Genomic DNA, 26,353 nt, shown 5'->3' on the forward strand with positions numbered 1-26,353 from the left:
TTGAATGGAAGAAAACTCTATTTTTCTTCCATTAAAAAAAAAAGTAACGGATGCAAACGGACAAAAACAGATGTAAACAGATGAAAAATGGATGTGAACTAATCTGTTTTTTCTTAGAAAAAACGTGACTGAATGGATGAACAAAACAGAACACTCGTGTGAAAGGGGCCTAAAAATGCATCAAAAAAATGCTAAACGCACCAGATCACGGGACAAAAAAAAACAAACATTCTTCTGTACATGCATAGATGTGACTGTAGCCTTATGGTAGGATGGGTGTTCATGGGGTGTATAATCCCATGAATCAATGCACAAAGTGGAGCCTAACACCTCGGTCACATCAAGTCTGACTTTGAAATCGTGCGACTTACAGTAAAGTCGCACAATTTCAATGTCAGGGGACATGCCGACTTCAGGTGCGATTTGCAAGACATCTGACACAGATGTCTATGCAAATCACATGAAAAGTATTGCATGTACTACTTTAGAAATTGGTGTGGCTCTGACCAAGTCGGAACCACACTGATTTGACCGCTGTAATTGCAGACAATAGGGTACGACTTGCAAGTCGCATGGCATGCAAATCGCATGCCGTTGCACCCAGTGTGACTGGTGTGTAAATGTGTTTCCAAAATGCAGCAAAGGCGTCGATGGGGGGTTGAATAAAAATGTTCTGTGTGCATGAGTCCTAAAAAAAAGAAAACAAATGCAGCCACCACAGCTAAGAATTAGTAAGCTGCAATATTATTTTAGGTTTAATACTGCTTTAACCACCTCCTACTTGCGCCATAGCATGGTCGTCTAGTTCTGGGAGGGAATCTATAGACGTCCTTCAGAACCCCACCCCCTTCACACTCATTGGGCGTGCTGTGTGATTGCGGTGTCCTTTGGCCACAGATTGAGGTAAAGGACCAATCACAGTGGTCCTTTACTATGTGATCAGCTGTGTCCAATCACAGCTGATCACATGTAAACAAACTTTCCAGTTATCGGCATTTCCTTTCCTCAGCGCTGTCACTGTATGAGGAAAGGAGAGGTGATAACTGGCAGGGCTGACAGGACACATTTAGGCTCCATGCACACGAACAGGTTTTTTTTCCTTTTAACCTCCCTAACGGTATTCCCGAGTGTAGCTCGGGGTAAAATGTCTATACCAAAAGCGGTCACCCCGAGCTACACTCGGGCTTACCATGCAGCGCTGTATAGGGAGTCCCTGCAGAGCTTACCTTGTCCTGCGCTCCCGCGATGTGTCCCCTGCACCGTCCCCGGCCATCTCCTCCGCCAGATGCCGGCATCCGCCTCCTGTGTTCCGGTCCCTGTGACGTCGGGACGTACGGGCGCCGGCGGGAAATTTGAAAATTTAAAAAAAATGTCATTTTTTTCAAAACGATTTTACATAGTAAAACATTGCTGTTTCAACCCATTTCACATACATTTTGTCCCGAGTGCTTTGTCCTGTCCCCTGTCTGCATTTTGATTGTTCTTTCTGCCTGGAAACGTAGAAAAGTCCATGGCGTCCAAAAAGTGTCCCTTTAGGTCAAAAGCGGGTTTAGATCAGCTAGAGAACAGCGATAGTAAATCAGAACCACTTGCAGAATTGAGTGATAATGATTCGTTGAGAAATTCGTCATCAGACACTGAAAACAATTTTGCGACTTTGCTCAGCGATGTGCGAACTTGGCGCTATATTTCAAATTTCATTGTTTTTTGTTTGATTATATTATTGAATTAAATGTATGATTTAGAATCTTGTTCAGACAGATTTCAGTGAGTTATTCCTAAAAAATAACGGTCTACAATAAAAAAACTACATATTTCCATGCAAAATAATGGTACCGCTTTCAGCACCAAAAATATGAAATAATCATACCGCTAGGGAGGTTAAAGCTAAAAAATCCTGCTGTCCAAAGTGTTTTTCAGTAGCGTTTTGGAGAGTTTAAGAGCGTTAGTGTGGTAGAAAAAAAGCAGTTAGGAGTATTTTGGTAGCGTTTAGCTTTTTTTTTTCTGCTGGAAAAACGCTCCAAGAAACTCTTTTCTTTCGGCTCCAAGAAATTGAAGCTCCAAAAATGCTAATAGCCTAAAGCAGTGTGTATGGACACATAGGAGAACACTATTTAGCTTCTAGGAGCAGAAAAAAACCCGCTACTAGGTTCTAGGAACGGAAAAACCACATGGAGCCTTCCAGTGATGATCAGTGCAGTATATCCGTGTCCATCAGCGCTGCCTCATCAGTGAAGAAGAAACATGTTTATTTGCAAAATTTTATAACAGAAACTATGAAAAACATTTTCATACATTTTTTTTTCAAAATGTTTGGTCTTTCATTTGTTTAACCACCTCCCACCCGGCCGTTGTATATAAACGGCCGGACGGTGGCAGTGCAGGGTCGGGTAGCCGTTTATAAACGGAAAGGAACAGAGGAACTGTGTTCCTCTGGACACAGTGGAACACCAATCGTCGGACGGGACCTCTGTACGAGGTCCCAATCATGTGATCGCTGATTGGCCAATCAGCGATCACATGCAAAGTAGTAAGCAAGATGTCACTTGTGACATTGTTTACTACGTGTGAAATCTGTGAATGATCACAGGGGTCACATGGTACAAAACTATTCACAACAGCCTTGTACCATGTGACAAGCTGTGACTAATCACAGCTCACTCAGTAGTTCTAAATGGCTGCAAGAATGCAGCTAGAGAGAAGGAGAAATGATTACTTTTACATCCTTTATGGGTGTAAAAGCAATCAGTGTAAAAAAAAAAAAAGAAATCTTCATCACCCACAAGTAGTACAGTGTCACCATGGTGTACTGCTAGGGTGACAGTATGTAAAAAAAATATTTAAAAATTATAATTTTGGTTACAAACTAATTTGGATTATGTTGTTTTTACTAAAAATATAACTGAATAAATTTTGGCCAAGATTCATGATGAAATACTATTTGCAAAATTTTATAAGAAAAACACTTCAAAATTTTTTAACTTTTTAATTTACATAGCAAAAAATAAAAATCTGAGTGGTGAATAAATACCACCAAAATAAATATTTCTGTCTCAAAAAAATGCTAAAAAACTCATATGGGTACAGTGTTGCATGACCGTGCAATTGTCATTCAAAGTGTGATAGCGCTGAAAGCTGAAAATTGGCCTGGACTGGAAGGGGGTGAAAGTGTCCGGACTGGAAGTGGTTAAAAAGAAAACATAGTGATTAAATACCACCAAATGAAAGCTGTTTTAAAAAAAACGACATTTTCATATGGGCGCAGCATTGCATGACTGCTCAATTGTCATTTGAAGTGTAACAGCGCTGAAAGCAGGAAAAGGGTGAGAGTGCCCAGTATTGAAGCGGTTAAGATTTCGGCATACTTTTAGGGTGCCCTAACTAAAACAAAGGTCTCGAGTGGCTGTTGCAGAGCGCCATACACATCATTTGGCGGGTCGTGCGAGTTTCCTGTGGTAGGTAGACCGTATGACTAATGCAGTGCAAAGGCCATGTGAAGAGGCAGAGATTGGATCCAACGTCACTACGGCCATCCTGCATACAGTGACAACAAGCGACAAATGAGGGCAACATGTCCTCAGCCGAGCAGTCTGTGCAGGACTGAGTCACACACAGCACTACAGGCCTCAGTGAGCGGCCAGCTGAAGGCCTCACACCTTCCACACCGCCCTCATCTCCTTCATTGTCTCCGGACTGTCTTGCGTGTTATCAAGCTATTATAGTGTGGCCCAGCACGGGTCAGTCCCTGCCCTCCTCCACATGCAAACCCCCTGCCTGTTCCAGTGCCTCCCCCCTCTGCCGCTGCCTAATAGTGATCCTATGCGTGTGAAGGGGGAGGGCGCCTGCGCGGGAGGATCCGGCTCCCTTCCTGTCAAATAGTGATCCTCTCGGTACTTGTCGCTTCTGTCTTGTAACGAGAGGAAAAGAAAAATCCCAGACACGGCCGTGAGCGCACACAAACTTTCCAGCCTTGGGCCACCGTGCAGTATTGTGCAGCATGCATGTGGAGGGCAATGCCGGGGAGCCCCATGGGATGCTGTAATTAGACGTGACCCTCCATTCTGTTCCTATGAGGTAAGTGGTTTGGCTGCTGCAGTCGTCACTGTCCTGGTGGGGTATCCATGCAATGAGGGTGTACCTTGGCCAGGGTTGTGTCCCAGGTCACCGCCTGGCCATAGTGACTGCCCTAGGCTTTGCACCCCGATCCTGACTGGACTTTTCCCTCCTTGTGTCTGCTGAGTTGGGCACATTCCTGGCTGCACCCATACCTTCCCCATACACTGAGCTCTGTGTGTGTCTGACTCTGAGGAGAGCATTGCAGCTTTGCCCACCCTCAGCTTGTATTGTTGTTTGTCCCCAATGCCCTTTTCTTAGTGTGTGCTCTAGAGGCTTGCCTGGCCGGGGCTGACCTCCACACACGAGTTGTTAGCTAAGCTGTTGTCAGGCAACAATAACCTGTGTGCATGCTAGGTGCAGGGTGCCCCCTGTGTGCATGCTAGGTGCAGGGTGCCCCCTGTGTGCGTGCTAGGTGCAGGGTGCCCCCTGTGTGCGTGCTAGGTGCAGGGTGCCCCCTGTGTGCGTGCTAGGTGCAGGGTGCCCCCTGTGTGCGTGCTAGGTGCAGGGTGCCCCCTGTGTGCGTGCTAGGTGCAGGGTGCCCCCTGTGTGCGTGCTAGGTGCAGGGTGCCCTCTGTGTGCGTGCCGGGTGCCCTCTGTGCGTGCCGGGTGCCCTCTGTGCGCGTGCTAGGCGCGGGCTGCCCTCTGTGTGCGTGCTAGGTGCGGGGTGCCCTCCCTGCTGTCTTGTGTGTTTCCCTTTAATCTGCTTGGTGACCTCTGGCCTGTAACTGCTAGCACAGCTCCTTTTTATTTGTAGATTTCAGCTCTCTTCCTGTATGGATCCTCAGTGACTTGTCCTGAAATGCTACTGCTGGAGCAGAGTTCCTTTCCTCAATTCTTCCCATGTGCTGCGTTTAGCGTACAGTGATTGGTTCTGTAAGCATTTCCAACTTGGGGTTTGTTCACATTAGAGCATTCACATGGGTGATTGGACTTGGTTCACTACAGGATGGTGCATTTTTCAGTGCGTATTTGTAGTGCAACATTGCACGTTTTTTTTGGCGCGTTTCTCATGCTGATTGTTTTTTTTTGTAGCAGTTATTGGAGGATGGATTTTTTACACAAAACTCTGCCAAAAATGCAATAATACTGCTTGTATATGTAGTTTACATTGAAGTCTATAGGGCCAAATCCTGCTGCAGCTGCACCACAACTGCAATGATGTGAATGTGCTCCATAGAGAATAATGCTATTGCCGTTAAAGTATAAAATATAAAAACAGAAAAAGTATAAAATATATGGTTTGATGCTCCTCCATCCCTAATAGACAAATCTACAAACACGTAAATTGGCTCTGGGATTTTAACCAGTTCCCCTTCGCCTTATAGTAGAACTACTGCTATAGGGCAGCAGGGCTGCGCAAAATCCTGTGCATATATACGTGATTTGCATTTCTCGGTAGGGGGCGTGCACAGCCCTACCCACCCCGCCATTGGTGGCTACAGATGTCAATCACCGGGGCTGGAGATTTCCCGCCGGCGATTGCCGAGTAACACTGAGAGGGGAGAGACCTGTCTGTAAACAACACAGGTCTCTGTCCTGCCAGCAATCACATGCTGCTGTGTATTTCTTTGCAGCTTGTTTCCCTAGTAAAACACACACAGCACATTATGTAAAACACAGCACACAGTTAACCCTTTGATTGCCCCAGATGTCAACCCCTTCCTGCCCAGTGTCATTAGTACAGTGTCAGTGCTTTTTTTTAGCACTGATCACTGTATTACTGTCATTGGGGTGGCAGTTCCCACCCAGTGTCAGAATGCCCACCGCAGTCCCACTATAAGTCGCTGATTGCCGCCATTACTTGCATTAAAAACATTAGAATTCCAGTGTGTATATATACTGCCATTGATAGACGCTGTTCCTTTCACATAAACTAATTGGTTTACATTTATTGGGATTTTTTTTTTTTAGCAAAGACATGTAGCAGAATACATTTTGGACTAAATTTATGCCAAAATTTGATTTTTTTAAATTTTTTTGCTGGGTACGTTTTATAGCAAAAAGTCAAAAATATTGTTTTTTTTTTTTTCCAAAATTGTATGTTTTTTTTTTTTTTTATAGCGCAAAAAATAAAAAATGCAGAGGTGATCAAATACCACCAAAAGAAAGCTCTCTTTTTGGGAAGAAAAGGACATAAAGTTCATTTATGTACAGCGTTGCACGACCGTGCAATTGTCAGTTAAAGTAACGCAGCGTATCGCAAAAAATGGCTTGGTCAGGAGGGGGGGGGGGGTGTAACTCCTCTGGAGGGCAAGTGGTTAAATGGGGTGCAACCCACACAACTGATGGATACATAGTATACAAATTTCTTGGTAAATAAATATAATTCTGGTAGGATAACATAATTTCCATTGTTGTGCAGTGCAACAGAAAAGGCACTAAGGGTGAACAAGGGTTCATTCCCAACCTCCATGCAGAGACTCTGGCGGATGTGTGTGCATCTACCATAGAGCTGTGTGTGTGCAGTCCATAGAAGTGGATGCACACACTTCCACACGGAAACAACCACATGTCAAAGTTTGACACACAGACGCACTGGGGTTGATTTAGTACAACTGGATAGTGCATAGAAACCAATCAGCGGTGTTTTTCACAGCTGCACCAGATTTTGCACTCTTCAGTTTTAGTAAATCAACCCCTATGTGTTTGGATCTATGTACCCGCTGCTGCCCACGTGTCAGATTATAACATGCAAATGTGTCTGTGCAGATGCTGCATGTGCATCATGCGCCCTGTCTAGGGTACAAAGAAAACAGTGCTACGTTCACACCACAATGCCGGTGTGCAGTGCAGTATGTCTGCATTTTTCCACAGCTCACTGGACGGCATACTATGTCATTGCACAGGAAAACAATGCACCTAGTGGGCAGAGCGAAATGTTTCGGGGGACCTTGGCCAGTGGAGCAGCACTGGCTGAGGATATTACCTACACTAATGTACTGGGCTGGATGGGTGGTGTCTCACATTTTGTGTACTTCTGGATGAGTGAAAGGATTCCAGCATCCTGACCCTTGAGCTCCATCGGGCAGCGTGGCACTATAGGGTCTTTGAGGTCACAAGCTGCTTTGCAAGGACATGAATTAAGTGGCACTTTGTGACACTTCAGATACAGATAAGAAATAAGTGTAATGTGTTGAAACGCACATTGCATAGCTCTCTGCCAGAGCAGACACTGACACGGTAACCTGGACAGTAAAAGCCGCACTTCGAATATTATTTGGGTGGAAATTTATCAAACCTGGAGCAGTCAGAATCTGGGGCAGCTGTGCATGGTAGCCAATCGGCTTCTATCTTCAACTTTTTCAGATAAGCTTTTAAAATGAAAGAAAGGAGTTGATTTGCTGCCATGCACAGCTGATGCGGATTCTGTCTGCTCTAGTTTTGATAAATTCATTGCTTTGACAGCTGCCACCGGAAACTATCAGAATACTAGAGCCCAGCAGGGGAAAATGTTCACCTGCACTATATAGCATAGATAGAGGAAACAGGTTGATTTTTCTTTGTTCAGCCTGCAGGCTGAAAAAAGAAATTTAGTAGTGTATAGCCAGCTTAAGCTCTCTACCGCACTTGGACACAGACACATCCTACCAGCATATCTTTTGAAGTGTGGGAGGAAACCCATGCAAACACAAGGAGAATATGCAATCTCCTTGCAGATCGTATCCTGGCTGGTATTTGAACTGAGGACCCTAATGCTGCAAGGAAAATGCACCAAGTACTGAGCAACTGGGTGCCCTTCTTTGTGTTGAAATGGTAGTAGTAGTATACTACCCAAATTAAAGAATTCCAGTAATTATATATTTTTCTGTAAGTACATTGGTACAGCTTGGACCAATGTAACTATGTATATGACATACCTGGCCAATGCCCTTGGAAGCTGGCAATCACTGAAGAAAACACAGCTACTTCAGTAATTTCCACTTACATGCATTCTCAATCATTGTCTAAAAGGTGCCTGTGCTGAACTACTGACCTCCTGTGTTCCCCATCCATCAGGCCAACTGCTCAGCACAGGAGCAAGTGGAGATCACTGAAGTAGAAGTGTTTTCTTCAGTGATTTCCATGGGGGGACATTGGCTAGGAATGGCATATACATAATTATGTTGGTCCAAGCTATACATGGAATTCATCATTAAATGAAAATATAGCTGTACTCATGTTTAAAGTGGTTCTAAGGGCAGAAGATTGTTTACTTTGCATTCTATACAAAAATGTAAAAAAATTCTCTGGGTGCAGCTCAAACCTCGCCCCCCCCCCCCCCCATACTTGCCTGATCCCCATCTTTATCTAGCATGAGAGCCGAGGCTCTCCTGGGTCTCTCTCTCCTCATTGGCTCACACAGCAGCAGGAGCTATTGGCTCCTGCTGCTGTCAGTCATAGCCAGTGAGCCAATGGAGAGCCACGCTCTGTATGTGAATGGACAATATCCATTCACAGGTGCACGGCTCAGGAGTGAGCCTACTCAAGTGCCCCCATAGCAAGAGGTTTACTATTGGGCACTTGGGTAGGGGGAGGAACCAGGACCGCTGGATAGGGGACCCAAAAAGAAGAGGATGGGGGCTTCTCTGTGCAAAACTATTACACAGATAAGTATAATATGTTTTTTGTTTTTTTTTTAAATTCCAACCTTTTAAAAACCCTTTAAGCAGGGTTAGGTTATACAGACTAAATCATTTATCTCCGTGTCCATTTGCTGTTCTTTATAATTGAAAAATCTTCATGCAGGGTACACTTGGCTTTTTCTCTCATATCATCTATTTATTAGGTGGTGTGTATGTGGGAGATGGAGCATTCTCACACTCATTGGTAGCGTATGCCACAACAAAATGTAGTTGGCTGGTGGTGGAAGTGCTTGTTCAGGGACTTTTTATTACGGGATAGATGCAACTTGGCAAGGACATTAAAGTTGAATGCTGGGAACATTGCTTAAATACAAGAGGCGTGTGTTCTTACTTGGATCTTGGTGTGATTTGTGTATTTTGTTTTTTTTGTAATATCTCTGCAGTAATCCAGTGTGAAACCTTTACAGCTTCCTGTAATGAACAGTCACTGTTGCTTTTTCTTCTTGTGTAGAGGGTGACTGATTTTGTATCCGCCCCTCCTGTAGTTTTCTGCAGACAGCCACTAGAGGTTGAGTCCCACAACTCTGCTCTCTGTACAAGATACGTACAGCACAGAGATTGTCATTACTTCACATACAAGGTAGTATCTGCATTTCTAAAGTCTTTGATGCTTATAGAATTTTTTTTGGGCTATTGAGTATATTTAAATAATTTTTTTTTTTTTTTTTGAGCTCTAAACTTTTTTTTTACACTGACTGTTTCATACCCCAGTGTTTGGGTGGAGTTTTTCAGTAGTCATGCACATAACATATGAATCTATGATTTATTTGCATTATATTGATTAGTAGTGGTTTGCTTGGCAGTTGGTGCCCACTTGACTGGAGAGGTACAAGTGTGCAAGACCCCCTGTCTTTCTTACAACAGCCTTTAAATCTCTTAAGTGCCAGGTGGAAGCTTCAGGTGGGGGTCCTACAGAAAATAAGAGCAAGTTCACTGATGACACTGCGGCACATGGCCTTGTGCTTTGCTTCTCAGAAGTCTGTCTTCAGAGAACAATGAAAACCTATTTGTGATTACAAGAAGGCGCTGAATGTGTGGTGCTTCTGGCATTTAAGATAAAATTAATATGCACTTTATAAAAGAGTATGCAATGTACTTGAATTGTCTGTTTTTTTTTTTTTTTTATCCTGCAAAAGTTTTACATTCTAAAGGATATTCTATGGTGAGAGAAATATCAATGCTGCCATCTCTAACCACCTTCTGATAGTGTTGGGGGGCTGTTCATTTAGACTGCAGCATTCAGATATGGCTCCACATCCTGAAGTGGCAGCAATCTTTGCTATGTCAGCATACATACTGGATGATTAGCTATTTCCAGTTTTGTGTGCCCAGAGCCATTAGCCCTGAACGCATACTCTCTGCATCCATGCCTAATCACATGTAACTGATTGGACAAGTGGTTACATGCATACGGTGGAACCACCACCCATTGATTTGAACAGGGTACAAATCTGATCGTGCCACTTCAGGCCATGACTATTCGCACACATTTGTGTGCATGCAGCTATTTTAGTTATCAGCATGAATAGCAGATTCTTGGATGGCCATCTGGTGGGGCTTTAACCTGTTCGTCCTGTTAATTCTTTAGCTTTAAGGCCTCGTGTATAATGGATGTTTTTACAGCTGCTCTTAGGAGCGTCTGATGTGTTTTTTTTTTTGTTTTTTTTTCCCCCTCCTACCTCTAAATGCTCCTACATGTTGGTCTGTGTCCATGCGCGCACAGGATTTTAGAGGCAGAAAAAAACCCAGTGCCAGCATGTTCAGGAGCAGAGAAGTTTAATCGCCTGACACCTGTAAAAATGCTTGAGCTCGTTTAGCGCTTGAGTGTTCATTTAATCGGCTATAATAATAATTTATTCTAGTCACTGAAATGAATGCCCAAACGCTTGGTGGGACTAAGCATGCCTAAATGTGTTAAACGCACTTACAGGCATTTTTCTGCCAAAATTCTGCTGCCAGGTGGAAAGGCACCTAGTTGAGATAGAGAAATGTTCAATGTGCATGAGGCCTAAAGTGTATGTCCAGCCAATATTTTTTTCTTTTTGGGATAGGATTTTTTGGGTTTTACTTCTCTCTGAGGATCCATTAGAGAGATTTTCCCTCACTTACAGTCAAGGTGACAATGAATTCATCAGACAGGAAGTGAGAGTCTCCAACAGCAACACAGATATACAGTATACACCCATATACACTAGAATTGGGAGTGTTTAGAACCCCTGTCAACTTTGCATTGCTGTTTTTTTTATGACCCTGTGGTTTTACTTCCTGTCTGGTGAAATAATTGCCAGCGGTAGAAAAAGTGGGGGGCAGCTCTCTATAATGGTATTCTCGATAGCTGTGAAACCTAACAGGGGTTCTAATCCTTTCCTACACTAATCTCAATTAAAACAAACAGAAAAAAAAGTGTACACTCATTCCTGCTGATAATGAAATCGGGTGTTGGCTAGAAGAGCCATGGGTAAATCTGGAAAAAATTGTCAAAAATGATGGCAAAGGATGGAGCTACAATTCAGAGCTTGAATAGGCTGTACTGGAGGAGGGCACTGTGTACTGTAGATTAGTGTGCCTGAAAGTGATTTATGCTGTAGATACTTTTTGCACTGTATGGAAGGAGTCTGCCCCCATCCACAGACTTTAAAGGGCCAGTCTACTTATATTTCAGTTTTACAAAGGAATTATGGCAGGGAGATCTTATTGTAGGAATATGGGACTGACTCAGCTCACCAGGCCTAACCTAAAACTAAAATATCACTTATGGGTGGACTGATCCTTTGACATGTTTGAATCAGCTTTTTTATTTTGTGCAGAATTCTATGGAATGATGCTCACCCTGCCTCAGCAACAGCCTATTTTGCCACACAGAAAGACATTATAAAAGAGCATAATAGAAAACTACTGTGTTTCATGTATTGGTTTGGCTGCCAGCTTGCAAAGATTATGCCTGTATATTATTGTGAAAAGTGTCTGTACATGTTAATTTACTCAGACATACCATCTGGCTGAAAGCAAATGCTGCAAATAACTTACTGTAATGTGTAGCCCCTGGCTTTGTTTATAAGCAGGCTTTGCTTTTTCATGTAGAGAATTTGGTGTCCATTTTTCCTGAGTTGGATTTTTTTCTCACATCACCACAAGACAAATGTTATGTAAGCATTTCTTTTGAAAAACGACTTTAGTAAAGATAGAACAAGGTTATGTGCACTTTGTATTTGTTTTATTGAGACGCGGTAATATCCAAATTCTAGGGGGTTTTTTTTGTTATTAGTACAACCCTAAAAACAAAAAAAAAAACCCTACATCAATAAGTAGTTTTGTATGTTGCATCTTTCAACTGCCTCTGGATTTTGTAGGTGTGGTATTCAGTTTTTTCCATAACACTAAGTTGCCTTTGCACCGTTAAAGTAGAGTTCCACCCAAAAGTGGAAGCTCTGCTTATCTGCCTCCCCCCCCCCCCCCCGCCACATTTTACACCTTTTGGGTGGGGGGGGGGAGCAGGTACCTGGTTTGATAGGTACCCACTCCCACTTCTGGCTCAGTTTGCTGCGGAAGCCAGAAGTTCAGTCCCAGAGGACTGTGGCTCATTCACAAAGCACAGCTCACTTGATGCATGCCCAGTAGGACATCAGTTGTGAAGCCGCAAGGCTTCACTGCCAGTTTCCCTTAGTCAAGATGGCGACACCAGCACCCAACAACCGATTGCAGAATTGGCTTCGGGTGAGGACACCGCTAGATCCCTGGGGAGGTAGGTGACCTAATATTAAAAGTGAGCAGCTACAGTATTTGTAGCTACTGTCTTATATATTTTTTTTTTTTTTGGTGGGGGCTGGAACTCCACTTTCACTTATGGGAGTAAGGAGTTGCTCTGGTCAGAACTCTACACACTTTTGTTGTAGGGTGTCAGTGCTTTGTGCCTGTTTCCCAATTGTGCTCCTGCTTTTGTCACCTCTGTCAAACAGACTTCCAATAAAGACAAGTGGCTGTGCAAAAGTTCATTTATTTCAGTAATGCAACTTAAAAGGTGAAACTAATATATGAGAGAAACTCATTACATGCAAAGCAAGATAGTTCAAGCCGTGATTTGTCATAATTGTGATGATTATGGCTTACAGCTCATGAAAACCCCAAATCCACAATCTCAGAAAATTTGAATATTGTGAAAAGGTGCAATATTCTAGGCTCAAAGTGTCCCACTCTAATCAGCTAATTAAGCCATAACACCTGCAAAGGGTTCCTGAGCCTTTAAATGATCTCTCAGTCTGGTTCAGTAGGAATCACAATCATGGGAAAGACTGCTGACCTGAGAGTTGTTCAGAAAACCATCATTGACACCCTCCATAAGGAGGGAAAGCCTCAAAAGGTAATTGCAAAAGAAGTTGGATGTTCCCAAAGTGCTGTATCAAAGCACATAAATAGAAAGTTGGTGGAAGAAAAAAGGTGCACAAGCAGCAGGGATGACCGCAGCCTGGAGAGGATTGTCAGGAAAAGGCCATTCAAAAATATTGGGGACTTTCACAAGGTGTGGACTGAGGCTGGAGTCAGTGCATCAAGAGCCACCACACACAGACGGATCCTGGACATGGGCTTCAAATGTCGTATTCCTCTTGTCAAGCCACTCCTGAACAACAAACAACGTCAGAAGCGTCTTACCTGGGCTAAAGAAAAACAGACCTGGTCTGTTGCTCAGTGGTCCAAAGTCCTCTTTTCTGATGAGAGCAACTTTTGCATCTCATTTGGAAACCAAGGACCCAGAGTATGGAGGAAGAATGGAGAGGCACACACTGCAAGATGCTTGAAGTCCAGTGTGAAGTTTCCACAGTCTGTGTTGATTTGGGGAGCCATGTCATCTGCTGGTGTTGGTCCACTGTGCTTCATTAAGTCCAGGGTCAATGCAGCCATCTACCAGGAGATTTTGGAGCACTTCATGCTTCCTTCCGCAGATGAGCTTTATGGGGATGCTGACTTCATTTTCCAGCAGGACTTGGCACCTGCCCACACTGCCAAAAGCACCGAAACCTGGTTCAGTGACTGTGGGATTACTGTGCTTGATTGGCCAGCAAACTCACCTGACCTGAACCCCATAGAGAATCTTTGGGGCATTGCCAAGAGAAAGATGGGAGACACGAGACCGAACAATGCAGAAGAGCTGAAGGCCGCTATTGAAGCATCCTGGTCTTCCATAACACCTCAGCAGTGCCACAGGCTGATAGCTTCCATGCCACACCGCATTGAGGCAGTAATTGCTGCAAAAGGGGCCCAAACCAAGTACTGAGTACATATGCATGCTTATACTTTTCAGAGGTCCGATATTGTTCTATGTACAATCCTTGTTTTATTGATTGCATGTAATGTTCTAATTTTCTGAGATTGTGGATTTGGGGTTTTCATGAGCTGTAAGCCATAATCATCACAATTATGACAAATAACGGCTTGAACTATCTTGCTTTGAATTTAATGAGTCTATCTCATATATTAGCTGCATTACTGAAATAAATGAACTTTTGCACGATATTCTAATTTTTCGAGTTTCACCTGTACACTCTCTCTACACAGGCATGATCCTCTGTTGTTACCGTCATGAAACTTTCTCAAAGAAATGCCATGTAGAAAGACAGGAAGTAGGCTGCAGGAGTGTAGCAGCATGCAATGCAACAAATGAAGAAAGTGAGCATGGAAATGACAGTTGTTTATATTCAACCTACTTTTATAAACTAAGGGCTCATGCACTCTGTGCTTAAGAAAAAGGTCGCTTTTACAGGTGTTGTGTGTTTTTTTTTTTTGTTTTTTTTTTCCTTTTTTTTTTTTTTTATTTTATTACCACTTGAGCCCCAGGCCAGTTCTGGCATTCCTCTCCCAAAGGTAAAAATCAAAATTTTTTTGCTAGAAAATTACTTAGAACCCCAAAACATATATTTTTTTCTTTCTTTTTTTTTTTAATCAGAGGCCATATTTAATAAAATGGTGGGTGTTGCATATTGTTATTTCACATGGTATTTGTGCAGCAGTTTTTCAAACACAATATAATTTTGCACAAACACAATATAATACCCAATTTTTTGTCAAACATTTAAATAGCACACGCCCATGGATTAAATTTTGCATAGGCGATGCTTTAAAAGCCTTTACAGGTTACCACTTTGGATTTACACATGAGATCTGGTGCTAGAATTATTGCTCTTGCTCTGACGTTCACGGTGATACTTCAGCTGTGGTCCAATAGCTGTTTAAGCATGTGTGCATGGGGGAGCTTTTAATTATTATTTTTACACTGTACCTTATGTGTGCGTATATGTGGTGTGTTTTTTTTTTCCTTTCACTTTTATTGCTATCACAAGGGATGAACAACATCTCTTGTAATAACATGGGCCATGACAAGTACTCTTTATAGAGAGATCTGGGGTCTCTCCTCTGGCTTCCAAAGCAGGAGATAAAACTGAGATCGGTTTGATCTGCTTCTACACAAGCCGGCAATGACTTGCAAAGGAACTGAAACCATAAGTGACAAAATCCTTGTCCCTTCTAGTTCCAGACATCACACAGTGGAAAGACCAACATCGGTACCTCTCACTGTGTCTGGGAAAGCCCCTTCCACTGCCTGTTAAAGTAATCCAGTGACTTCTTAGCTGCTAGGATTACTTTTACATGGAAGGGAATTGCAGGCCCTAAATAATGTTATCTCTGTCATCTGCAGCGAGATATCACCCTTCAAATCCTGTGATGTAGCGATATGTTGCTGTTTGCCAAGTGGTAAAACGCACCTCAGTTAGCCTATTTGTCTATGTACACGCAGGTGTTTATAGGTGTATAAGAAGAGGAGCGTTTACAGGCTGAGGAAAAACTCGCCACCAATGTGTTCAGGAGAGGAGCCTGTGGGGAGAAAAACAAACATGAAATGCGCATAAGGTGCATTTTAGGTGCATTTTTTGTTAATGCATTCTAATGGTCAGAATGCATAAACGGGCATGCAATATGCAGTCTTTACTACAGTTTTTTAACGGCTTTTCTCCTGCCAGGAAAGAAGGCATTCAGAGGAGCTGAGCAAATGCTCAGTGTTCATGAGGCCTAAATATCATTTACTTCTGGTTTACTTCTAAGAACAACTCACCCTATTTATACTCCAGTGATCGCCTCTGCAGTTGGTTTTCTTACAGGTTTCACAGCTATTCACAACTCCTCTTCCAGGTTGAATGCATTGTTCAGCCAAATTCTGTGAGCCTTTACTGTCATTCACTCAACCCCTCGGAGTATATCATCATGCATCCTGTGCATACAGCACTCCTGATTTCTGTAATGTGAACCACTAGGCATAGAAATATGACAGCTGCTATTGCTGACTTGCTTTTAACAGTACAACTTCTGGGGCTGTCATTTAGATCATGGTATCTTACCTAAGTAAGTCATTGACCTAGACCAGTGGTGGGCAACCTTTTTTTTTCAACTGAGCCAAATCTCGCCAAAGCCACGTTTGAAATTTATTTTGAGAGCCACATTTTTAAAACTGAAAATACATCCCCCATATAGTAATTCATCCCCCATATAGTAATTCATCCCCCCTATAGTAATTCATCCCCCCTATAGTAATTCATTCCCCATATTGTGTCAATTCACTTACCTTTGCTCCGCGCGTTCCTCTCGCCGTGTTCCCGCGCCGTTCCGGTCTTCAGGGCAGACTGTGAGAGGAGAGGAGTTCGTCACGCTGCCCCGCCTACATCCTGACAGCCAATGTTTGCCACGCTCCGCGGGGCGGATTAAAAGGTCCACCGGGCCGTAGTTTGCCCATTGCAGAGTCCTGACTTTTGGGGCGGCCGCCCGAGAGGAGGGAGGGGAGCGGGCGCCCGGCACACAGAAGAGCCGCATTGAAGTGTGTAAAGAGCCGCATGTGGCTCGCGAGCCGCGGCTTGCCGACCACTGACCTAGACCAATCATACAGAAGAAGAGTTGTGATTTTACTGGCAGCATGTGTTTCCTAGATAATTGCAACTTCCATGATTTTGTTCTCTCAGGTTCCCTTTTTGTGAAAACATAGTAAACAATAATAGTAAATAACATTTTTGAAGTTCACTCTAATTGATGTCTTTACACTGTGGGGAATTTATCTTTGTTAAAATAGATTTACATGTTGTCCAATGGTTTTGCACTCATCTTAAGCTTCTGTTCACACTGGATCTGACTTTGAAATCGTGTGACCTCACTTAGTCACGCGATTTCAACATCGGACAGTGGTGCGACTTGATAGATATCTGTGCGACTTCATGCCAAATTGGCAAAAGTAGTTCAGGAACTACTTTTATAATTGGTGCAATTCTTTCCCATCATTAGATGTGATTTGTCATGCAATTTGAATGGTAAAATCGCATGACAATTTGCATCAGTGTAAACCAAGGCTTAGAGAAATCAGAAAACACAAACATATTTCAAAGTACAGTTTGCTTCTTTTTTGTGACAGAATGCATGCATTTTGCACGAGCTATTTAAATGCATATATTGGGCAGAATCAAAATTGATGCAGTTTGATTGTGAATATCTAGGGTACTGTTACTGGTGTGTTACCTTGTAGCACAATTGTGTTGTCTATTTCTAAACCTACCTTTAGCATTTTTCATATCTTAACAGCTTTCCAGTTCCTGTTTGATTCAGCTTTTTGGAGGTTGGCTTGTCATAACACCTGACGGCAGTCACTGGTGGGTGTGTATTCATGACTGAAAAATTGTTCCCAGCAACTGGAAGTGCCGAGGTCTGGGTGTTACTCTAAACATTCACCCTACTGTTAATATTTATTTGAATAGTGACTTTTATGGTATAGCTAAAAGGAAATGATGTTCACTGCCAAATTCTTTCATATTCTAATGAATCTCCTCCGTTTGACCCAATTACTTAGAGTCCAGGGAAATCCTTTTACTTTCATACTTACATATAATTTCTCCTGTTTAATTACTATTTCTACCTTTTTTTTTTTTTTTTTTTTTTTTTTTTAAAAGTGTATGTAAAAGCAGTTGTGCTTAAACGCACACATTTGGGGTTTCCGTACTAAAGACATATATAATATGTATTTTTATTGTTATTGTATGGATAGGAAGGGTTAAATCCTCTTGTCAGGTTTTTATTGCTGTCCTTTCCCCATTTGGAAGATTTGTCCTTGTCTATTGGATTGGGGTTAGACAGACCAGGAAGTTAGGAGACCTGGTACCCAATAGGAACAGAGGCAGCAATAACAACACATTTTATAGTAGATTTGGATGAGGTTTAGAATCTCTAAGGGCCCACTTATATTCTTGCTTTGCATCAACACATGATTTGTAATCGATGGGCTGCCAGTGCACCAAAATGCCTGAAAATCAGATGTACCCCAAGGTTTGAGCACTATGGTGCATTGCAGCTAGCTGCAAATGCAAGTGCATTGCCTTATTGCCTTGGGATGTCATTCAGAATACAACACCACTTCAAAAAAAAGTTGGGCTACTGTGTAAAATCTACATAAAAATAGAATACAATAATTTGCAAATCTCCTAAACCCATATTTTATGTACAATAGAAAACTTATCAAATGAGAAAATGTACCATTTTAAGAAAAAAATAAGGTAACTTTTGAAATGGATAGCAGCAACAGATCTCAAAAACGTTGGGACAGGGCCATGTTTACCATGGTGTAGCATCCCCTCTTCTTTTAACAACACTCTGTAAATATCTGGGAATTGATTTGTCCCATTCCTGCTTGATATAGGATTGTAACTACTCGACAATCATGTGGCTTTGTCATATTTTTTGTTTCACAATGCGCCAAATGTTTTCAATTGGTGAAAGGTCTGGACTGCAGGCAGGCCAGTGAAGCACCTGGACTCTTCTCCTGTGAAGCCCTGCTGTTGTTATACATGCAGTATGCGGTTTAACATTTGTTCTACTGAAATATGCAAGGCCTTCTCTGAAAAAGACATCATCTGGCTGGGAACATATGCTACTCTGTTTACTGGATAAGACGTCATCTGGCTGGGAACATATGCAACTCTATAACTTCGATATATCTTTCAGCATTGAGGGTGCCTTTCCAGATGTGCAAGCTGCCTATTCCATACTCCTACAATACCATCAGAGACAAAGGGTTTTGAACTAAACGCTGATAGCAAGCTGGAAGGTACATCTCCTGTTTAGTCCAAAGGATGTGGTGCACATTGTTGTTTCTTTTCAGCCTTGTCCCTTGGCACAGAGATTTCTCCGGATTCTCAGAATCTTTTGATATGTACTATAGATGATATATTTAAAGTCTTTGCAATTTTACTTTGAGGAACACAGTAGTTCATCAATTCAACAAACTTTTCACAGAATGGTGAACCTCTGCCCATCTTTACTTCTGAGAGACTCTGACTCTCTAAGATATTTTTTTTATACCTAGTCATGTTACTGACCTGTTCCCAATTAACCTAATTAGTTGCAAAATTTTCTTCCAGCTCTTCCTTGTTAACCCTTGCGCCTCCCGGCCTTTTAAGGGTTTCAGAAGCCGGGGGGGCAGGGTATAGGGTCATGTGACCGCCGTGACACGCCGTCATGGCGATCACATGATCGGGAAAGGTCCCGATCGAAAGAGGAGATCGGGACCTTTCCGTGAGTACAGGACGTGTGCTGGGAGCGCGCAGGGCGTGCACTCTCAGCATATATGTTTTTTTTTTTTTTTTTTTTTAATAGAACGCAAATGTGCAGCTGCTTGGCGTCCTAGGCCCAGACGCTGGGAGGCCGCACATTTGCGTTCGGTCGGCGTGAAGAGGTTAATACCACTTAGGCGTCATGCACACTGGATGTGTTTTTTTTTAACTCTCCTAGGAGCCTACTTCTGGTTGCAGCATTGTGGCAAAAAAACAAAAGCTTGACGCCTGTAAAAGAGGGTTTAGCCACGTCAAGTGTCGGGCGTTTATTCATATCATTGGCCAGAATTAATCCTTTATTCTGGCCATTGAAATTAATTAATGTGTTCGTGCTTGTCAAACATTTTTTCAACCAAAACGCTGCTTCTTGTGGATGCTTTGGCAGTGGGGTTTTATTCTTTCTCTAACCTCTCTTGCCACTAAAAGCCTCTAAAAGTTTGTGTGCATGAACACACAGGCTAACATGCAGGGGAGTTTAGTGGCAGGAAAAAAAACACCAGATGTCACTAGGAGCAGCTGTAAAAACATTCATTGTACATGAGGCCTTACTTTGCCAGACTTTTGTTGCCCTGGCCCAACTTTTTTGAAACTGTCGTCATTTTAAAAATTACTTTATTTTTTTCTTAAATGGTACATATTCTCAGCTTAACATTTGATGTGTTCTATTTTCTATTGTGAATGAAATATGGGTTAATGACCTTTTTTCAAATCCATTTCATTTTAATGTAGACTTTACAGAGTGTCCCAACTTTTTTTGTGTTGGGGATGGAATAAATGTATGAAAAAACATCAATCCTGATGTGACTGAAGTAGACAGTCCAAGGTGTTTAGTAAGAGCCACGTTTTTTTTGAAGTTGTAATTTTTTTGTCAAAATTTTTGGAAAACAGAGATTAGTTTAAAATATATTTTTCCTTTCTTTTTTGTTTTTAAACATTCTCTTTTTCTATTTTTTTTACACTGTTATTGGTTATACCTGTGATGATCAATGATATAAGTAATGGTTAACTTTCACAAATGGCTTTCCATTCGTGACAGCTTGTTTATTGTTGACATACTGTGATTGGCTACAGGTAATCACATAGTACAGGGTGCCGGGTATCGTGTGTGGACCAATCACAGCTTCACAACAGTAAGCAAGCAGCCATGAATGAAAACCATTTATAACTGTATTGTTTACATTGCAATAATGTGATTGCCATTATTGATCATATGATACCCTGGTCACTTGCAACCACCAGGTGCTGAGTGCCATGATCCACTGTGTCCACTGAAAACAGCTGTCACGGGATAGCGCCGTTGCACGCCCCAGGGGGGTGAACCAGTTCACATGTGCTCAGCAACGTACTGGTATGTTGCTGAGCCTGTAATTGCCACCGGCTCGCAGTAGATGTACTTTGAGCAGGTCGGCAAGTGGTTAAATGCCAAGATTAGCCTTTCTTTGCATTTGGCTACACTATATACAGGCTTTTTTGTGTTTGTACAGGTGATTTTGTTGATTGAGAGTTTAAACCTTTTTTAAGCAATGAAAAGCTAGTTGCTAGGGGGAAAAATGTGCTATTTATGCGTTTTTTCGGGCATTCCCATTGAAGTTTATTGGTGTCAAAAACACTTGAATCTTGTAGTTCAAATGATTCTCCAGTGCTGTTTCACTACACTACACACACAGGTGTGAACAGGCACAATTTTGGTTTTTGAGAGTTTGGAAGTGTCAAGCAAATATGTCTTTTCAGGACAGTCCTTTATGGAATTGTGATCAATATGTAGTAGAGCTAAGCAATGATCTCCTTTTAATCACAGTAGGCTGGGGCAAATTTAGCAAAGGTTTCCTATTGTAATTGGTCATGTTCTATCTTTCATGACCTTCTCCAGTTTTCTTTGCTCTATTTTTTTGTAAATCTACCCCTTGTTTATGGTTTGACAGCTTTGGAAACTAATGTAATTAAACACGTTGGTGTCCATGCTCAGTTAGATCAATACAATTTTTTATTTCATTGTTCCACAGGGAATCTTTGTAATGTCTGCCCACATACTAATGTTTATTTCCAGGAAATAACTTGGAAAATATTTCATCAGAATAACACTGATCTATGCCTGTACTATTGTGGCTTCCGTTCAATACAGGCAGACAAGCTTTGCTGCAGTTCTTTCTCTTGTATTGGTGTTCATGGAAATACCTCAAGAACACCCTACACAGCAATTAAACTCCCATAACTCCTGCAGGGTGCATGCCCATACTAGCAAACCGCTCCTTGCTTACCTTTAAACTGCAAACATGTACAAAGTGCATCCTTTCCTCTTCAACTCTGTAGGTCAGATTTGAGCAAAGGGTCTGTTAGAAATGTATTTGGGTCCAGACTTTAACCTGAAGTGTCCCAAAACACTACATTTCTAATATCTTATGCCCCACCTATTCTTTGTCAGCCCTTAATACCCCTTTTGTCTAATGCACATATGTGAAATGTACATTTACTATGTGTTGTTGCTCTCTACTTTTTAAGTAGACTTGAAAATGGAATCTTATAATTGCCTGTTGTGTAGAGCTACAATGCACAGCACAGTGCATGATTTGTGATACTTATGTGAGTTTTAATTGCTAATATATAATATTTACCAGTCTTACAGTAATCATCCAAGCACATGAACATAAAGTCCAACTCCAGTCATACATTGTTTATTTTAATAAAGTGTTGAGTCAGAGTTTTATTAGGGGGCTCATTGGGGAGATATTCCTTCAGTTCCTGTCCAGGAGAAGAAATAGAAGTGGATGTTACCTTTACAATAAGACCCCACTGCAGACACTTTTCAGGTGTTTTGACAATGGCTCCTGCTGCTGTCTCAGCCAACAAGGAGGAAGAGTCTCCGGAGAGCCGTTGCTCTCGTGCACATTGCTGGATCGAGATGGGGTCCAGGTAAGTATTGGGAGGGGGGAGCTGCACATAGAAGTTTTTAACCTAATGCATAGAATGCATGTGATCCAGTATGGATTGCTGCAAAGTTAGTGCAAACTGTGCTAGAGCACAGCTCTCTATAGAGGACTGTGTAGTGAAATGGGGATCGCTGGTCTGGTTATCAATATGTGACGGTCGCGGTGGCAGACCCCAGCCCTTCTCACCAAACTCGTGACCAAAGGACTAGCCAATCTAAAACCGCGGAGTCACGTGCGTAACAATGCTGCACCCTGCGCACCGTTGTTCCAGTTAATTGGGCAACGATCGACATACCAGCAGCCTGAATGCGATTGTTACTGGTTCAGGTTAATTACGCAATTAACCCTTCACACTGCCACCACCTCCTTTTTATACAGAGAAAGAGGAAACTCGGCGTTGTCAGCTATAACACTATAATGATTGAGATAATAGTCTGTATAAAACGGTCCGCAGGCCGGTTATACAGAGGTTTAAACAACCACAGTAGCGTCTCTTTAGAGGCAGGAATTCGTGAGTTGCAATACAGAGCTATAGAAACAGTTCAACATTTTCAGAAAGAAAGATTTATTACTAAAAAGTCAAACAGGAGCAAGAAAAATATTTACAGAAAGATGTAACATACATACACACACATACATATACACATATATATATATATATATATATATATATATACTGAGCACAGCACACAGATAACAGAAAGGAGTTTAGGTAAATAATTACTTGCCCACAAAGATGGCTGGGGTTAAGCAGTTTCAAGTCTGATGAGCTCAAAAGGATTTCTGGTCTTGCACTTAGTTGCGATGGTACAACAAGACTCTCGGTCAGCTAGATGGTAAAGTGCCGACTGACCTCACTTCTCTTCTGACTCACACAAGAACTAACAGTTTCTTTTCTACCCAAAAATCAATTGGTATCTTCTTACAACAGCAAGCTTATTGTACAAGGTACACTGAACGCATTCCTGAGGGAGAGGGGAAATCGGAGGAGGGAACCTGATTTGGAGTTTGAGAAAAATACCAAAATGCAGAGGTTTCGGAGCAAAATGAAGGACCGCACCCATCTCTGTGTGCATGATTGTGACACCTCCCCCCTCAGGTGGTTGCATGGGAGGGAACTACAATTTCCCTCCTGACGCAACCAACCTCTGCCCAGAGGTTCACCTTGGGTTGACAGGGTGCCATTTCACTGCGGGAGAACCAGGCTACTTCTGTTGTGCTGACCAAGTGAGTGGTCACGGGGGAGCACCAGTCGACTGTGACTATCCGGACATCGTAGCAACTGCCGGGGTGCCCTGTTCACAAAACACTTTGGCTCAGGGGTGTCATCTGCTAACATATTGAGATGTAGCTTTTTGTCGAGGTAGAGAGTGTGCTTTCCCTCTCCCATCTCTTTCCTCTGAACCAGGACTACATCTGACCCGAAGGTAGTGGCGCTTGTGTGAACCAGACAGGCGAATTCTGGAACCCGCCTCCCAGATGTGTCCACAGGTACTTTCATCCAAGATGAACAGTCCTCTTTACCTGCTAGCATCCAGGAAACCAGTTCCGTCAGTTTCCTGTCTGTTAGGTCAGTCACGGGTCCAGCTGAGCCATGATAGTTGCACCCAGGCGTCTTACCGTAGCCAGCTGCATCCAAGACTGACGAAACCTGCTTCTTGACCTGGGGAGTCGGCCAGGCCATAACTGCCTCATTCTCCCCATTTCCAGACCTCTGGGGGTCTCTTCCTACCGGTGGTTCCCAAAGATGAACCACTGACATGCCCTTCTGACAGTTACCATTCTCAACTGTCAGACTAGGCACGGGCAGTTTGTTCCTGACTAGTGACAGGGGCCCAAGTTGCTCTTCCCAGACAGAGCCGAACACCACAAGGCCCCTAAAGTGGGCAACTGCACCCAGTTCCATTCCACATTGTAGGCCATTCCTGACCCCTGGAGAGGTGGTTGGTGTGTTCTCAACCCCAAGTAGCTTTCCCGGAAATTCATGCAAGCCACATGGGGTGGTGAAGGCTGACTCGTCCGGAGCCTCCTGGGTTAGAGATGGTGGCCCAGACCCTCTGCTCAGGTGCACGATGGTTAGACAGTGGGCCTCTTCCGGATGCTTCATTACCTCATGGCTCCTAGGCATGGGGTAGGCCACAACCACAGGGCTGGCGCTCAGTTTTCCAAGGTCCTCACAAAGTCTGGTCATCTGATTCTGTTTGGGGACCGAGACTACCGGGGATGTCCAGACTCTAGCTGGACCCTGGATTCCTGACGGGACCATTCCCTCAGTCTCTTTGGCCCATTCAGTCTGCACCTCCTGTGAGATGAGGTTGGCTGAAGGCATGGCGGAAAGATACACCCTGCCGTCCAACTCATGAACAGCACGGTGAGCTCTCCCCGGGTGTTCCTGAACTCTGACACCATCTCTCATAGGCCTTGCCAGCAGCTCCTGTACCTGACTGGAAAGGAGAGGTGATTGGAGCTGAAGGCCACAGCCCCCTCTCAGAGACCCGCTGATCAACCCCAATGAGGCCCCTCGCACTTCCAATCCAGGTGTGCTGTCACTGTTTGTCTGCCTGGTGACACGCGTGTTTGTCTGCCTGGTGACACACCAGGACAGGTCAGATCAAATGACATGCTTTCAGTCTCCCTGTCAGGCCTTTGTTTACCTTTCTCTGCAGGGAAGCTCACAACTATCTGGCTGCTGAGGTCCATGTGTGAATTGCTTTCCAGTGCTGCCTTACACGTGGAACTACAAGTCCCAGCCGGCTGTCCAGTACCATGCCCGGACAACGCCTGGACACTTATCAAGGTAGAATCCTCTGGGCCTAGGCAAGAAACAGGCCTCTTCAGACCATCCCTTTGCTCAGCCCCCAGAGATTGTACCTCTGCCCCCTTCACAGCACTGTGGTTGACCCCCAACCATGAAATTGCATCATTTTTATCTTCATGACCATCATCGTCATTAGCATTACCAACCTTATCAATGTGATCGACATTATCAATATCCGCATCATTGTCATCATTATCAACAGGTACGTTTCTAATGTCCATGACACATGAGTTCGATACCTTCCCATGCAAGGGGATTTGTTCTCGTTCTCCAGCTAATGAAGAATTTTGCCACCCCACTCCATTCCCAGCCCCCTCCCTCTATCCATCCACAGGTTGCCCATACATTACCCCAACATCTGCACACAGTACCGGCGCATGTCCAGAGAGTTCCAGGGGGGCCTTCTGGGTATTCTCGGCAGGGGCGTAATAGGACACGAGTACCCAAATCGGCACCCAACAAAACAGGTGTGGGAATTTCATCCAAGACCCCCACCTCCCTCATCCTCCTTCCCGCACCCCAATCGATGAATACGTTGCACAGGGGATGCGTGAATGGGTCCCCCCAACTCCTGTGAGGGTAAGGAACTTTCCTGGGAGGAGGTTCTTTTGCTTAATCCCCTCTGGCCGGATCAAGGTGACTTCTGCTCCGGTGTCCCGGAAACCATGTACGAACCGGTTGCCCACAGTGACTGGCTGCAAGTTGGTGGGGGTTACCCGCATTTTCCTGCGGACAAACCGCACTGAAGAGTTGCTGGACGGCTGGCCAGATGATGTCATCTGCTTCTGCTCAGGACACTGCGTCCTGAGATGTCCGGCTTTCCCACAGGGTCAGACACCCGCGTGTGGACAAAGGTATCTGACAAATCGTCTGCAGCTTCAGCAGAGGCTGGTTCTCTTTCTAAGACAAACTGTCTGATGTCTGCCGGGCAGATATGCAGGAGCTGATCTCGTATCATGAGATCCTCTAAAGACTCGTAGGAGTCAGCTTTCAGTCCCTTAGTCCACTGTTGGAATGTGGTGCGTAAGCGACTCGCCACATCCGTGTAAGAGTCGCCAGGTCCATTCTGCATGGACCTGAAATGCTTGCGGTACACTTCTGAAGTCATCTGGTACTTCCGGACGATGGCATCTTTTAGAGCTTCATAATCGTCGTCCTGCCCCTCTGGCATTTCAATAAACGCATCCAGGGCCTTGCCTCGTAGCCCTGGTGTCAGGTACCAAGCCCATTGAGTTGGGG

General features: G+C 43.5%; 1 protein-coding gene across 3 annotated transcripts in view; it reads left to right on the top strand.

The window, feature by feature from the left end:
* The first annotated feature begins 3,603 nt into the window (after positions 1 to 3,603).
* MAP3K4 (mitogen-activated protein kinase kinase kinase 4) overlaps positions 3,604 to 26,353 on the top strand; it is a 192,183-nt gene continuing 169,433 nt past the window's right edge. The window contains exon 1 of one of the 3 annotated variants that reach the window (XM_089668609.1): positions 3,604 to 4,074. In XM_089668609.1, the coding sequence (XP_089524735.1) occupies positions 4,070 to 4,074 (5 nt within the window). In that variant the 5' untranslated portion in view covers positions 3,604 to 4,069. The remainder of the gene's footprint in view (positions 4,075 to 26,353) is intronic. The other 2 variants (XM_089668608.1, XM_089668610.1) reach the window with 2 other exon arrangements.

This window comes from Staurois parvus, unplaced genomic scaffold (genome assembly GCF_062004578.1).
Source record: "Staurois parvus isolate SC_StPar_1 unplaced genomic scaffold, SC_StPar_1.0 ptg000059l, whole genome shotgun sequence".
In the NCBI taxonomy this organism is placed as follows: domain Eukaryota; kingdom Metazoa; phylum Chordata; class Amphibia; order Anura; family Ranidae; genus Staurois; species Staurois parvus.